The sequence below is a fragment of the Lichenostomus cassidix genome, unplaced genomic scaffold, assembly GCF_008360975.1.
Source record: "Lichenostomus cassidix isolate B80296 unplaced genomic scaffold, HeHo_3.0 HiC_scaffold_501, whole genome shotgun sequence".
Lineage (NCBI taxonomy): Eukaryota > Metazoa > Chordata > Aves > Passeriformes > Meliphagidae > Lichenostomus > Lichenostomus cassidix.
In genome coordinates, this window is record NW_028148086.1 from 56,686 (window position 1) to 72,851 (window position 16,166).

Sequence of the window (16,166 nt, forward strand, 5' to 3'; positions counted from 1 at the left end):
ATGAAATTCCATGAGATTCCATGAAATCCCAAGAGATTCCATGAGATTCCATGAAATTCCATGAAATTCCATGAAATCCCATGAAATTCCACGAAATTCCATGAGATTCCGTGAAATTCCGTGAAATTCCGTGAAATTCCATGAGATTCCATGAGATTCCACGAAATTCCATGCGATTCCACGAAATCCCATGAAATCCCATGGAATTCCATTATTCTGGAGAGAGGAAGGAGTTCCCGCAGCAATTCCAGGTGTTTTCCTGGAAGATGGATCAGCCCAGGTCCTCGGCTGGTGGGAATTGGTGGAAATTTAGGAAAAAACTTCTTCCAGATTGTCAGCCTGGGCTCTAAACTGACTGGAATTCGAGTTTTTGGGATGGATAAGGAAGTTTTTCCTGGGATTTTTTTCCAGATTCTCCCTGGAATCCCAGCCTTGGCTCCACATCCCTGATTTTCTCCACCGTTTGATCTCCAAACCTCCTCATTTTGCCACAGCTCATGGCTTTTACCTGCTGGAAATGGCCAAGAAATTGAAACTAAAGAGGGAATTCCCAGACAACGTGCCCCAAAAATGGGGATTATTGGGAGGGGAAGACAAGGAAAATCCCAAAATTCCCTGAAAGGGTCGATGGCTGGGTTTTGATGGGATCTGAGAAGTAACAAAACCAGGCTGGACATGGCTTGGAGCAACCTGGGTGAGTGGAAAGTGCTGAAATTGGATAATTTTTAAGGTTCTTGGATGATCTTTAAGGTTCCTGGATGATCTTTAGGATTCCAACCAAACCACTCTGGAATTCCAGGAAAAAGGTGTCGATCAGCCAAAATTGCTCCATTTTTTTTCACCTTGCAGAGGAATTCCTGCATTCCTGGGGTGGTTGGGGATAAATAACTCTGAGAATTGCACTGATGCATCCAGGATTGTCCAACGGGATTGATTTCCATGATTTTTTTCCTGGAGTGGTTTGTGGTTTGAATTTGATCTTTGTGGTTTGAATTTGACTTTTGGATTTGAATTTTCCTGGACTAAAACCCTCTTTGGATTTGAATTTCCCTAAACTAAAATGCTCTTCAGAATTGAATTTTCCTGAACTAAAACTTTCTTTGGATTTGAGTTTTCCTGAACTAAAACCCTCTTTCGATTTGAATTTGCCTAAACTAAAACCCTCTTTGGATTTGAATTTTCTTAGACTAAAACCCTCTTCAGATTTGAATTTTCCTAGACTAAAACCCTCTTAGGATTTCAGTTTTCCTAGACTAAAACCCTGCTCACATTTGAATTTTCCTGGACTAAAACTTGAGTTTTCCCACAAGGTGAGGATGGGAGCAGCGTTGCCATGGAGATGCTCTGATCCCAACCCCTCCATCCCAACCCCTCCATCCCATCCCATCCCATCCCATCCCATCCCATCCCATCCCATCCCATCCCAACCCCTCCATCCCATCCCATCCCATCCCATCCCATCCCATCCCATCCCATCCCATCCCATCCCATCCCATCCTCACGTGTTCTGGCCATGAGGACAGCGGGGACTCCCTGCTGTCCCCTCCCCACGGCGCACACCGAGATGGTGTAGGTGGTGTTGCCCTTCAGTTTGGGAATGGTGAAGGAAACCACCTCTGCCGGGACCAGCTGGGAGGATTCCGAGTCACCTGAGAGGAGAAATCCCAAAAAAAACCCCACAGTGGCCACGGGAAGGGAAGTGGGACAGGGATTGTCGTGGCAGCTTCGTACACATCTGACAGGACCTGGCAGGGAGGGGAGGTTGGAGCTCGTTTGGACTGTGGGGAAACTGAGGCACGGGCCAGGGAGAGATCTGATTCTAAAGGAGGGAATTCCCAAATCCTTCGATTTCCTGGATTTCCCAAATCCCAGCTGCATTGATATGCTTAATTAGAGCCAAAACTTGTCCCAGGGCTCATCCTGTCCCTGCAGACATTAAAATCCCCACCTACCCCATTCACCTGGAATTCCCTGAATTGGGAATTCCCTGAATTGCCTGAAGTGGAAAAAGCACCTGGCAGGGAGGGGAGGTTGGAGCTCGTTTGGACTGTGGGGAAACTGAGGCACGGGCTGGGGAGAGATCTGGTTCTGAAGGAGGAAGGGAATTCCCAAATCCCTGCATTTCCTGGATTTCCCAAATCCCAGCTGCATTGATATCCTTGATCAGAGCCAAAACTTGTCCCAGGGCTCAGCCTGTCCCTGCAGACATTAAAATCCCCACCTACCCCATTCACCTGGAATTCCCTGAACTGGGAATTTCCTGAATTGGGAATTTCCTGAATTGGGAATTCCCTGAATTGGGAATTTCCTGATTTGCCTGAAGTGGAAAAAGCACCTGGCAGGGAGGGGAGGTCGGAGCTCGTTTGGACTGTGGGGAAACTGAGGCACGGGCTGGGGAGAGATCTGATTCTGAAGGAGGAAGGGAATTCCCAAATCCTTTGATTTCCTGGATTTCCCAAATCCCAGATGTATTGATATCCTTGATCAGAGCCAAAACTTGTCCCAGGGCTCATAATGTCCCTGCAGACATTAAAATCCCCACCTACCCCATTCACCTGGAATTCCCTGAACTGGGAACATGGGAAGAACTGGGTTTCCTGAATTGGGAACGATTTGGGAATTTCCTGAATTGGGAATTCCCTGAATTGCCTGAAGCAGAAAAAGCACCTGGCAGGGAGGAGAGGTCGGAGCTCGTTTGGACTGTGGGGAAACTGAGGCACAGGCCAGGGAGAGATCTGGTTCTGAAGGAGGAAGGGAATTCCCAAATCCCTGCATTTCCCAAATCCCAGCTGTGTTTATATCCTTAATTAGAGCCAAAACTTGTCCCAAGGCTCATCCTGTCCCTGCAGACATTAAAATCCCCACCTACCCCATTCACCTGGAATTCCCTGAACTGGGAATTTCCTGAATTGGGAATTTCCTGAATTGGGAATTCCCTGAATTGGGAATTTCCTGATTTGCCTGAAGTGGAAAAAGCACCTGGCAGGGAGGGGAGGTTGGAGCTCGTTTGGACTGTGGGGAAACTGAGGCACGGGCTGGGGCAGAGATCTGGTTCTAAAGGAGGAAGGGAATTCCCAAATCCCTGGATTTCCTGGATTTCCCAAATCCCAGCTGTATCGATATCCTTGATCAGAGCCAAAACTTGTCCCAGAGCTCATTTAATGTCCTTGCAGACATTAAAATCCCCACCTACCCCATTCACCTGGAATTCCCTGAATTGGGAATTTCCTGAATTGGGAATTTCCTGATTTGCCTGAAGTGGAAAAAGCACCTGGCAGGGAGGGGAGGTCGGAGCTCGTTTGGACTGTGGGGAAACTGAGGCACGGGTGGGGGAGAGATCTGGTTCTGAAAGAGGAAGGGAATTCCCAAATCCCTGCATTTCCCAAATCCCAGCTGTGTTTATATCCTTGATTCGAGCCAAAACTTGTCCCAGGGCTCCTCAACCTGTTCCTGCAGATATTAAAATCCCCACCTACCCCATTCACCTGGAATTCCCTGAACTGGGAATTTCCTGATTTGGGAATTTCCTGAATTGCCTGAAGTGGAAAAAGCACCTGGCAGGGAGGGGAGGTTGGAGCTCATTTGGACTGTGGGGAAACTGAGGCACAGGCGGGGGAGAGATCTGGTTCTGAAGGAGGAAGGGAATTCCCAAATCCCCGGGTTTCCCAAATCCCAGCTGTATTGACATCCTTGATCAGAGCCAAAACTTGTCCCAGAGCTCAGCCTGTCCCTGCAGACATTAAAATCCCCACCTACCCCATTCACCTGGAATTCCCTGAACTGGGAATTTCCTGATTTGGGAATATCCTGATTTGGGAATTTCCTGAACTGGGAATTCCCTGAATTGGGAATTTCCTGATTTGCCTGAAGTGGAAAAAGGGATTTCCTGAACCAAACTTCCAATTTTTCTTGTGCTCCATGACCAAAGGATGAGGATTCTCACCGTTGGATGGCATCCAGGATATCCTGTAGTGATTTACCCCAGGAAGTTTTTCCCAAGCCAGCTCCAAACTGCTCGCGGTGGCGTCAGCAACCCTCAGCTCCTGGACTCTCGGGATGGGGTTGGAATCTCCAGCAGGAGCTGGAAAAACGAACCAGGAGAAGATTCCTGCTCAGCCCCAGAGCAGCAGGAAGTGGTGATGGAGGAGAAAAGAAAAATTTGGGCGGAAAAGAAAAATTTTGGCGGAAAAGAAAAATTTTGGCGGAAAAGAAAAATTTGGCCGTCGATTGGGTATTTTCTTTCCAGGTGTTTTCCAGGATTCCAGGCTGTAATTCCCGTGGATTCTGAGCTGAGGAATCTCATCCACACCTCTCACCACCCACACCAAACTCTGGTGACACGAGGAGGACTCTCAGAGGGGATGAGAAATTAAATTAAAATCCACCTTAAAATTCCGTGAAAATCACGCTGAGATGGAAAAGACGCTGAAAGGAGATTGAACTCCACGTCTAGAGAGGCAAAACCTCTTCAGGAATTTCAAAAATTCCCAAAAATCTCGGGAGTGAAGGCTGCTGAGGTGACCCTGGTGGTGCCTGAAGAGGTTCCTGCGTTCCCGAGGTGGTTGTGGGTAAATAATTTTGGGAATTTTGTCGATACATCCAGGATTTTCCACTCCCTCCCACGGGAACAGCCGTGGATTTTGGCCACCAGCAGGGAATTCCACCAGCCACAGGATATCCTGATGGGATCCACCAGGATCATCGAGTCCAGCTCTTAAATGGAGGAACACAGGGGATGAACCCAAAGCTTTTTGGGTTTTTTTTTTTGGTTTTGGTTTTCTGTTTGGTTTTTTTGGTTGTTGGTGGGGTTTTTTTGTTGGTTGGTTTGGGATTTTTTTGTTTTGGTTTTGGTTTTTTGTTTGGGTTTTTGGGGTTTTCTTTTGTTTTTTTGGGGTGTTTTTGGTTTTGGGTTGTGATTTTTTTTTTGTGGGTTTTTTTTGTTTTGTTTTGGTTTTTTTGTTTTTTTTTGTTTGGGTTTTTGGGGTGGTTTTTTTGTTCTTTGGGGTTTTTTTGGTTTTGGGTTGTGGGGTTTTCTTTTTAGTGCTTTTTTTTGGTTTTGGTTTTGGTTTTTTGTTTGGGTTTTTGGGGTGTTTGTTTCGTTTTTTGGGGTTTTGTGGTTTTGGGTTGTGGGGGGTTTTTTGGATTTTTTTTGGTGGCTTTTTTTGTTTTGGTTTTGGTTTTTTGTTTGGGTTTTTTGGGGGTTTTCTTTGTTTTTTGGGGTTTTTTTTGGTTTTGGGTTGTGGGGTTTTTTGGATTTTTTTGGTAGGTTTTTTTTTGGGGGTTTGGTTTTTTGTTTGGGTTTTTTGGGGGTTTTCTTTGTTTTTTGGGGTTGGGTTGTGGGGTTTTTTGGAATTTTTTTTGGTGGGTTTTTTGTTTTGTTTTTGGTTTTTTGTTTGGGTTTTTGGGGTTTTCTTTTGTTTTTTGGGGTTTTTTTGGGTTTGGGTTGTGGGGTTTTTTGGATTTTTTTTTGTAGGTTTTTTGTTTTGCTGGGTTTTTTTTTTTGGGCTTGGTTTTTTGTTTGGGTTTTTGGGATTTTTTTTGTTTTTTGGGGTTTTTTTGGCGTTCTGGGTTGTGGGTTTGGGTTTTTTTGGTGGTTTTTTTTTTGTTTCATTTTCATTTTCCTTTCTTTCCGTTAGGTTTTTTTTGCATTTTTACCACCACGCTCTAACCCAACTACACCAATCCCACACCGACACCACAAACCCAACCTTTGCACCCAACTCCAGGAAGGTTTTCCCAGCAGGACTGACCTGTGTGGTGAGTCAGGACCACCTCAGGCCCCTCTGTCCTGCTGGACACTGCCCGGACACTGACCCTGTACAGCGTGTTGGGCACCAGCCGGTCAATCCGATGAGCCAACACTCTGCTGCCCACGTACTGAGTCCTGGCAACCTGTTTTCCTGGAAAAAAATGGAATTTCAGACCCTGGAGCTCGCTGCCTTCCTCCATATGAAATTTCTGTCACATCATCCCAGAGCTTTGGGGATTTTCTCCATAAATAAAACCAGGAAAAGAGGGACAGAAGGAGCTGTCAACAACAGAGATGGTTATCAAGGCTGCTGTAAACGCTGTGGAAACTCAAATTGCAGCTGGAACCATTCAAAGACCTGCTGGTAATATTTTTCCTTTGACAGATCCAGGTTGGGATCCCAATGTGCCAGAGGAAATGGCCAAATTAAAACAGTGTCAAAAGTGGATAGTTGTTGGACTAAAATGTGCTATTCCTGAAGCGATTAATTGGGCCAAAACATACGAAATTAGGCAAGGTCTAAATGAGACCCCCACAGATTTCCTGAACAGGCTCAAAGAGGCTGAATTACACAAACTTGGACTTGGATTCCCCAATGCAGCAATCCAATTTAGCCTACATATTTGTAAGCCAATCTACACCTGATATAAAGAAAAAGCTGCAGAAATTAGATTAGTATGATCTAAATAAGTTGTTGAATGTGGCCACCGAGTTTCCCAACAATGGGGAATCTCTTTCCCACCCCAGGGATTAGGGCAGGAGTTTGGGAAGGTGCCTGGGATGTCCTTTTCCTGCTCACCTTTTCCTGCTCCCACGGGGCTCCAGGTGAGCTTGAACCTGGTGGCAGCGGCTGTGGCACTCCAGGCCAAGGACAGGCTGGTGCTGGTGTGGGACATCACCTTGAAGTTGGGGACAGACCCCAGGGGAGCTGCGGGATGGGGACAACGTTGGGATCAGCTTTGGGATCAGCAGTGCTGCCTCTCTCTGCTCCCAGGGCAGCAGTTTGGGACAGAGGGACGAGGTTTGGCCATCAGCTTTCCCTGTTTTACACAGAGGGTTTGCTTCTGCTGCCTCCTGTCTGGGGAATCTGATCTTCCAGGAGGATTCCTCTGGAATTCTGGAATTCTGGAATTCTGCCTTATCACCAGGCAGAAAGGACCACATTAGGGTGTTCCACTCTCCTTATCTTCCTATGGTTTCCTACAGCAGAATTGACCCAGATTTCATATTTTTCATGTCTTTTTCTGATGGATTGTAACAATATTGGGGTCTGAAACATTGCTCTGGATTTGGGAATACCTGGAAGGTCAGTGAGTGCAGATTGGGCACTTCACCCCTGGGGAGGAGCTGGGGACAGGGCATGGAGGGACAGGACACAGGGAATGGCTTCCCACTGCCAGAGGGCAGGGATGGATGGGATCTTGGGAATTAGGAATTCCTGGCTGGGATGGAATTCCCAGAGAAGCTGTGGCTGCCCCTGGATCCCTGGGATGGCCAAGGCCAGGCTGGACAGGGCTTGGAGCAACCTGGGACAGTGGAAATTGTCCCTGGATGGCAGGGATGGCACTGGAAGATCCTTAACATCCCTTCCAACCCAAACCATTCCATGATTCCATCAGGAGTGGAATTTCCAGTTCTAAAGTTCTGTGGAATCACCACAGAATCATCTCTCAAACCCTCCGCGATCAACAGAAACCACACGGATCAAAATTAAAATAAAGTATTACAATAAAGTAAATTAAAATTAAGGAATTAAGTATCTGTAGATTTTCATCCTACAGACACTTAATTTTCAATCCATTTCTGGTCTGAATCAAACCCTAATCTCTTTTTAATCTCCAAATAGCACAGGTGTGAAATCCCATGAACAAATTCCAACCAGCTCCAGTCAGTCCAAGAATGAATAATTTCTATTTTATGACTTCCAGCTCCTCAGGGAATGGGAATGAAGCCTTGGCAGCTCCTCTGCTGCTAAAAGCTACTAAAACCAGGGCAAAACTCACAGAATTACCCTTTTTTTTTTTGGCTCACAGTGAGAGTTTTAGACTCTCTGACTCCAAACTGGAGATCCCAAGGTTTCCAATCCTTCCCTGGCATAGTGGAAATGTTGGACCAAGATGAGCTCCCAACCCTTCCAACCCTTCCAACCCTCCCAACCCAAACCAGTCTGGGATTCCACGAATCCAAAGCTCTCCCCAAGCCCACAGCACAAGAACACAGCCAGGGATACACGAGGTCCAACAGGATACACAAGGGTTACGTCGTGTAGTAGCTACTCCACCTCCACACCACCTCACCTGTCCTGGCCGAGGTGGTGACCCCAGGACCTTCTCCAGAGCCGAAGAGCACGGACAGGGAGATGACATACTCGGTGTCAGGGGACAGGCCGCGCAGCTGGTGGGACGTCACCGACCTGTTGAGGGCCAGGTGACGAGGACGGTCCTTGCCAAAGAACTCTTGGGGAGAGAAGATAAAATACGAGAGGAGAAAGAGCCTGGAGGGAACATCCTGGGAAATCCACCATGTTCCCAGTGGAACCACCTGCTCCAGGACATTTTGGGAGGGATTTTTTCATGCAAAGGGTTTTTGAGCATTGGCAGGAGCTGCCCAGGGAGGTGTGGAGACATCTCTGGAGGTGTCCAAGGAGGTGGCACTTGGGGACAAGGTGAGGACTGGGGACAGGTTGGACTCAATGGCCTCAGAGGGCATTTCCAACCTCAACGGATTCCATGTGCTCACTGAGGCAAGGGAGAGTTTTCCTGTGGTTATTTATCCCGGAATTTTAATAACTGAAAGATCCAAGCCAGTTGAGAGGAGCTGAATCCAAGCCAGCTCTGCCATCCAGGGCCCACAGGGATGTGGGAATGTCCCCCTTCCTGGGGACAGCAATAATCCCCCTCAGCGCCAGGAATGATCCTCCTCAGGGCCAGGAATAATCCCTAAATTCACCTCACACCCTGGGATTGTGGGAGAAGCTGCTTGGAGCTGTTCCTGAGCTGGACCTTGTGGCAGGATGCTCACCCCTCCCCGTTCTCTCTCTCCCTGATCAGTCCCCAAAAATGGATGGCTAAGTTTAGGTTGATAACCTAATCAACAGCTATGTAGTGCTGGAGACTGAAAGTCTGAAAAGACACTCCCCTGTGGAGTGTAGAGAGAATGTGAGAAAGTTTCAGTGACCACAAATCCACATTTTTATCCTATAAAAAGCTCACGAAATCTCAGCAAAGGTAGAAACTTTCTACATGGACATTGGAGTGTGAAGGAAAGTCTTCTCCCCAGGGTTTGGATGCAGCCCTGTGGTTACTGCCCTGGGATTGGGTGAGGAAAATTAATGTATTCCAGCTCCAAAATTGGATTTGGTAAGATCATTGAGTTTCCTAAATTGTATTATTCCGGCTAACTTACAGGTACCTTTCTTAACTTGCATTTCAGCTAGCTCAAGCAAGCATTTCTTGACTTGCATTTTTAACTATTTTTATAGTTCAAGCAAGGTTTTACCCCATAATTACATTTTTAAACTATTGTAGTGTTGCAATTAGGCATTCATTGTGTGTCTATGTGTGTCAATCTGTCCTGTGTTTGTATGTTTGTTATTTTCTGTGTCTAATAAAAAATATTTTTAGACAAATCGGCCAGATATCAAAGAATCTTGCAAACGGGACTAAGTCTTGGGGAACTAGCTATCTTAAAGCCTGGCAAACTGCAGAAACTCAAAAAGCTCCTGTCTCCCATGCAAGACAGACCTGCCCTATTCCCACCACCCCTGAGGTTCTCCACGGATCTCACCTGGCGTTGGACCCCAGGCCACCCTGTAGCCGGTGGCTCCTGCCACCGAATCCCAGGAGAGCAGGAGGCTGTTGGTGGAAATCTCACTCACTTTCAGCGTCTGGACTGTGCTGGATGCCACTGCAAGAGGGAAGAGTTGCCCAGGTCCATCGAGGTCCCAACAGGTCCCCAAACCCAACAATGCAAGTGACACCGATGCCTGGTGATTTTTTGCCTTTTCTTTTTTATACACCCTTTTATAAATTTTTTATACCTTTTTATATATATCCTCTATATCCTCTATACTCCAAACCTACATGCTTGTAATTTTTGTAGTCTGATGTTCTAGCTTAGTTTTGAGGTTCTGCAAGGCAGAAAAACCCAAATATTTGCCATAAGAGGCTGGTGAGGCCTGTGCTGTCAAAAACTCAAGGTTTCAACCTTGGTTTTTTGGTAAAAACCCAACCAAAAAGAAGAACTAAAACAAAATTGAAAACCCCAACCTCGGTTGAAACCTTCTCTCTGGAATATATTTTGTAAACTGAGCTCTACTCTCATTTGGGGGAAAATTCTTTAGAATAAGGGGACATTACTTCATTTACTAAGCTTCTTATTAGGGAATCCTAAACAGATATGGTAATTTGCAACGTTTATAAAAATTGTATTTGCAAGGTCTATAAAAACTGTATTTGCATTATATGAATGTGCATCTCGGCATGCTCCACCTCGAATATCTGTGCACCTAAAATCCCATTAAAACACCAAAATAAAACCCTTTTACCCCTTTAAAACTCATAATTCTAGACCAGCAAAAGCCAACAACACCAGCTCTGTGTGTCACCGGAATGCCACCCCGCCGGGGGACACTCACCCGTGGTGGCCTTGGCGCTGACCAGCGGCCCCTCGATGTCCCCGAAGATGGGGTTGATGGTCACCGTGTGCTCCCGGCCCGGCTCCAGCCCCTGGATCATGTAGTAGCCGTAGGAGCTGCCCAGGGTCACGTCCTGGATGCTGCTGCCCTCTGCGGAGGGAATGGTGTCCCCTGGCTCAGCCAACCCCTCCAGGGAGGGAAAAATCCATATCCACCCGGGAAGAGCTCAGGATGGCTGAGAGAACTCGGGGATTTGCAAAGGGAAGGAAATAAATCAGGAAAAACCCCAAATTTGGCATTCTGGGGCTGTGGTGGTCCTATAAACCAGTTCACACCCTGCCCAGCCCCTGGGCTGGAATCATCCTGCCTTCCCTGCAGGGATCAGAGCCACAAATGCCCCAGAAAAAATATTTTCAGTGTCTTAGTGGCAGACTAAGCCCAGCTTGGCCAAACCCACCCAGCAGGAGAAGAGTTAAAACCGGATCCCTGTGGATGCAGCGCTCAGTGGAGGGAACGGTGTCCCCTGGCTCAGCCAATCCCTCCAGGGTGGGAAAAATCCACATCCACCCGGGAAGAGCTCGGGATGGCTGAGATAACTCGGGGATTTGCAAAGGGAAGGAAATAAATCAGGAAAAACCCCAAATTTGGCACTCTGGGGCTGTGAGTGATCCTATAAAACAGTTCACACCCTGCCCAGCCCTGGGCTGGAATCATCCTGCCTTCCCTGCGGGGATCGGAGCCAAAAATGCCAAAAAAATCCCATTTTCAGTGTCCCTGGGGTGGACTAAACCCAGCTCGGCCAAATCTGCATTTATAGGATGACTCACAGCCTCCAGCTTGAGTGCCAAATTTGGGGGTTTTTCCTGATTTATTTCCTTCACTTTGCAAATCCTGCCCAGTCTTGCTGCCTTCCCTGCAGGGATTGGAGCCAAAAATGCCCCAAAAAAACCATTTTCAGTGTCCCAGTGGTGGACTAAACCCAGCTGGGCCAAACCCGCCCAGCAGGAGAAGAGTTAAAACCGGATCCCCGCGGATCCAGCGCTGATTCCAGCGGCAGGGAGGTGCAGGCAGGAAAACCTCGAAAAGAGGGAAGATGCCTTTTTCCACTTCGGTCACTGGATGGTGCCACATCCCTGTTTTCTGCTCCATCCCCCTTTTCCCACCTGCTCTCCACGTTTCCACATCTCCAGTTTGGGTTTATCTAATCCCGGGTTTAAAAGTCAGACGAGGAAAACCAAATTCCTCCTGTGGATCCCACCGCTGGATGATGGATTTTATCTTCCATCCCTAATTCTGGAATGGGGTGGATTGTGGGAAGAGGATCCAGAGTGGGCCAGGCTGGGCTGCCCTTGGGATTTTGGAATTGGGGTGAGGTGGGACCAGGTGTAAAGAACTCCTGGAAATTCGGGGTGGAGGTGATGGATTTTCCTGCTCCATCCCAGAAGGTCCTCCTGCTGTCCCCTCAGTGTCCCCATTCCCAGCCCGAGCTCCATCCCTAGCTGGGATTTGAGCACAGCCTGGGCTAACTGCTGACTTTTGGGGCTCAACGGGATTTTTTTTCCCCGGAGAAAAATTCATTACAAGGCAATAAAAGCAGTTTTATATCTCCCCTGTGAAGATTTTTTTCCCTCCTGGTGACCTTTGGAGCTGTTCTCCCACCAATCCCCCCCTTTTCTGATGTCTCCTTCCATCAGAAGAGGGGAGCTGAGGGAGAGGGGAATGCGATATTTATCAAATCCCAGGTGTCCTGACATCCTGATTCCCAGAAACATCCATCTCCCAAGGCCAAAAGCTGCCAGCCAACTGGAATTTCTCACTCCCCTCCCACCCAGAAAATATGTTTGGGTTCAGGGCATGGAGAAACTCCAGCTGCAAAGGTGGGTTTGTGTGCAAACTCCCAAATTTGCCTGAAAAATGAGGATTCTGGGGATGGAGCTGGGTTTTAGTGCTGCTGGGAGAAAAGCAAAGAGCACAGGCACTTCCAGGCTGTCCCCCAAAAATGGGGTGACCCCAAATATTCAGGGGCTGTGCAGCTCTGCAGGGAGGATTTTCTCAGATCCTCTCAGCTATTCCAAAACTCCTCAGTCCAGGAAATCCAGGGAAAAGTCCAAGAAAAACCAGAAAATCTATGAAATCCCCACCAGAGCAGGCACTTTAGTTGGAAAAACATCTGGATTTGCCAGGGCAAAAAAGGAATTCATAAAGTCATCCTCAGCTCGTTCCTCAAAGGAAAGTCCTTCCAAGGACTGTCCTTTATCCTGGAGAGCTTGGAAAAGTCTCTCCTGGACTCTTTCCCGTGTAGCTAAGATGGATATCCATCAGCCTGCGTTGTGCAGAGCCAGAGCAGGAATTTCTGCATCCATGGCAGAGAAAACTCCGCTGGACACAGAGCCGAAAAACTGGACAGAGATGGAATCCAACCCAATCAAATGCAATCCAATGCAATCCGATCCAATCCAACCCAATGAAATCAAATCCAACCCAATCCAATATAATGCAATCCAATCAAATCCAACCTAATCAAATCCAAACCAACCCAACACAATCCAATGCAATGCAATCCAACCCAACCCAACACAACCCAATCTAATCTAATCCAATGCAATCAAATCCAACCCACCCCACCCCAATCCAACCCAATCTAATCTAATCCAATCAAATCTAATCCAACCCAACCCAATCCAACCCAATCTAACCCAATCCAATCCAATCCAATCCAATCCAATCCAATCCAATCCAACCTAATCTAATCCAATGCAATCCAACCCAATCTAATCCAAACCAATCCAATCCCATCCAAACCACCCCACCCCACCCCAATCCAACCCAATCCAACCCAATCCAACGCACCCCAATCCAACCCAACCCAATCCAATCCAATCCACCCCAACCAAATCCAACCCAATCCAATCCAATCCAACGCACCCCAATCCAACCCAACCCAATCCAATCCAATCCACCCCAACCAAATCCAACCCAATCCAATCCAATCCAACCCAATCCAATGCAATCCAACCCAATCCAACCCAATCCAATCCCATCCAATCCAATCCAACCCAATCCAATCCAACCCAATCCAACCCAACCCAATCCAATCAAATCCAACCCAATCCAACCCAATCCAACCCAATCCAATCCACCCCAATCCAATCCCATCCCATCCAATCCAACCCAACCCAATCTAATCTAATCCAATCAAATCCAATATAATCTAATCTATTCCAATCCAACCCAACCCAATCTAATCCAATCCAATCCCATCCAATCCAACCCAATCCAATCCAACCCAACGCAATCTAATCCAATGCAATCCCATCCAATCCAATCCAACCCAACCCAATCTAATTTAATCCAATCAAATCCAATCTAATCTAATCTAATCCAATCCAACCCAATCCAATCCCATCCAATCCAACCCAATCCAATCCAATCCAATCAAATACAATCCAATCCAACCCAATCCAATCCAATCCAATCCCAACCTAATCCAATCCAATCTAATCCAATCCAATCCAACCCAACCTAATCCAACCCAATCCAATCCCATCCAATCCAACCCAACCCAATCTAATCTAATCCAATCAAATCCAATATAATCTAATCTAATCCAATCCAACCCAACCCAATCTAATCCAATCCAACCCAACTCAACCCAATCTAATCTAATCCAACCCACCCCACCTCAATCCAATCCAATCCAACCCAATCCAATCCAACCCAAAGTTCATCCCATCTCCCATCTTTCCACGCCCTGCTCCTGATCCCACCCCGTGTGTACCTGCTGATGTCCAGGTGAGCCTGTACCCCGTAGCGCCCCGGACAGAGCTCCAGCGGGCCTGCAGAGTGTCCGTGGTCTCGTTCTGCACCAGGAGGTTTTCCACAGGCAGCAGCTTCACTGGGAGGAGGACAGGGAAGGAAATTTCAGAGCATCCACTCGGGAGTGGAGGAATTTGCTGCTTGTCCTGCACAGCTGAAGGAAATCCCTGGAAGGAGATGGTCAGGCTCTTCCCCAGGGAACGAGGGACAGGACAAGAGGAAATGGCCTCAAGTTGGGCCAAGGGAGGTTTAAGTCGGATATTGGGGAAATTTCTCCATGGAAATTTTTTGGGAAAAAATGGGATTTTTGGGAAAAAATGGGATTTTTTCCATGGGAAAAATCTCCATGGAAAAGGTTGTAAAGCATTGAAAGGAGCTGCCCAGAGCAGGGGTGGAGTTGCTTCCCTGCAGGGATTTCAAAGCCGTGAGGATGTGGCACTTGGGGATGTGGGGAGAGATAGATTTGGTGATCTTGGAGAGTTTCTTGGAGAGAGATTTGCAGGAGCTCCTGCCCAGTGGCTGAAGGCATCTCATAAATCCTGAGGTGACCTTGGAGTGATCTTGGAGAGTTTCTGGGAAAGAGATTCCCAGGAGCTCCTGCCCAGGGGCTGAAGGCATCTCCCAAAACCAGAGGTGACCCAGCTCAGCCTGTGCCCATCCAGGACCAACATCTCCAAACCACTGGAAGTTTGGAGTGACATTCACAGAATATCTTTTGAACCACCAGAAATTTGGAGTGACATTCATGGAATATCTTTTGAACCACCGGAAGGTTGGAGTGACATTCGCGGAATGTCTTTTGTAAACCACTGCAAGGTTGGAGTGACATTCATGGAACGTCTTTTGAACCACTGGAAATTTGGAGTGACATTCACGGAATATCTTTTGAACCACTGGAAGGTTGGAGTGACATTCGTGGAACGTCTTTTGAACCACCAGAAATTTGGAGTGACATTCATGGAATGTCTTTTGAACCACTGGAAATTTGGAGTGACATTCACGGAATATCTTTTGAACCACTGGAAGGTTGGAGTGACATTCGTGGAATATCTTTTGAACCACTGGAAGGTTGGAGTGACATTCGTGGAATGTCTTTTCAGCCATTGAAAAGCTGGCGTGATATCCACGGAATATCTTTCGAACCATTTGAACCAACCTCGCAAAACAGGAAGGAAAACCATCTCCCACTTCCCCCCAAACTGCAGGATGGCGTTTGAGGTCATCCATGGGGGAAGAGTTAGGCTGGAGCTGGGAACACCCTGGTGCAGGAGGACACCAACATGATATTCCTGTCACGATGGGGACACAACACCTGGGAAAAGGGACCAACCACGGGGTCACTGCTCTTACATGTCCTCCCCACAGTGGCCACGGGCTGGCTTGGGCCCTCGGGATGCACTGCGTAGATGCTGATGCTGTATTCCCGATCCTCCTGCAGGTTTTCCAGCATGTGGGAAGAGACGTCGCCCCGCAGGATCTGCTCAAAAGTCACCCCGGGCTTGTTGGCTGCAAAATCAGGGAGAAGAGGGATGGGGAAGGTTTCATGTGAAGGAAATCCCGCCACGGGGTGGTTGGAGTCTCCCAATCCATGGGGTGTTGTTGGGAATTCTGGTTGTGCCACCCCAGCCCTCCAGATTCCACAGAGGGGAGTGGGAGTCATCCTGAAGACCTGAGCTCATCCCAAATCCCAGTGGGGAAAACATCTGGATTTGCCAGGGGCGAAGAAGGAATTCCCAGCATCACCCTCAGCTCATCCTTCAAAGGAAAGTCCTTCCTGAGGATTTTCCTCTATCCTGGAATGTCTGGAAAAGTTTATCCTGGACTTTTTCCAGGGCCATGCCAGGAGTTAACAGCACCTTCCCCATCCTTGGGTCACTGCTCCTTTTGAGGTCAATTAGACTTAAAAAAATTAACCAAAAAAAAAGAGAAAAATTATCAAAAAACAATTTAAAAAATTAAAAATAA

The 16,166-nt window shown here is 47.4% G+C and overlaps 1 protein-coding gene across 1 annotated transcript in view; it reads right to left on the bottom strand.

Annotated features, from left to right (window-relative positions):
• Positions 1-10,188: 10,188 nt before the first annotated feature.
• The window catches only part of LOC146420087 (collagen alpha-1(XIV) chain-like), a 28,390-nt gene continuing 22,412 nt past the window's right edge, over positions 10,189-16,166 (bottom strand). The window contains exons 11-14 of the mRNA XM_085048655.1: positions 15,552-15,707; positions 14,164-14,280; positions 10,386-10,535; positions 10,189-10,256 (exon numbers count right to left, since the gene is read on the bottom strand). Coding sequence (XP_084904781.1) covers positions 10,189-10,256; positions 10,386-10,535; positions 14,164-14,280; positions 15,552-15,707 — 491 coding nt within the window. The remainder of the gene's footprint in view (positions 10,257-10,385; positions 10,536-14,163; positions 14,281-15,551; positions 15,708-16,166) is intronic.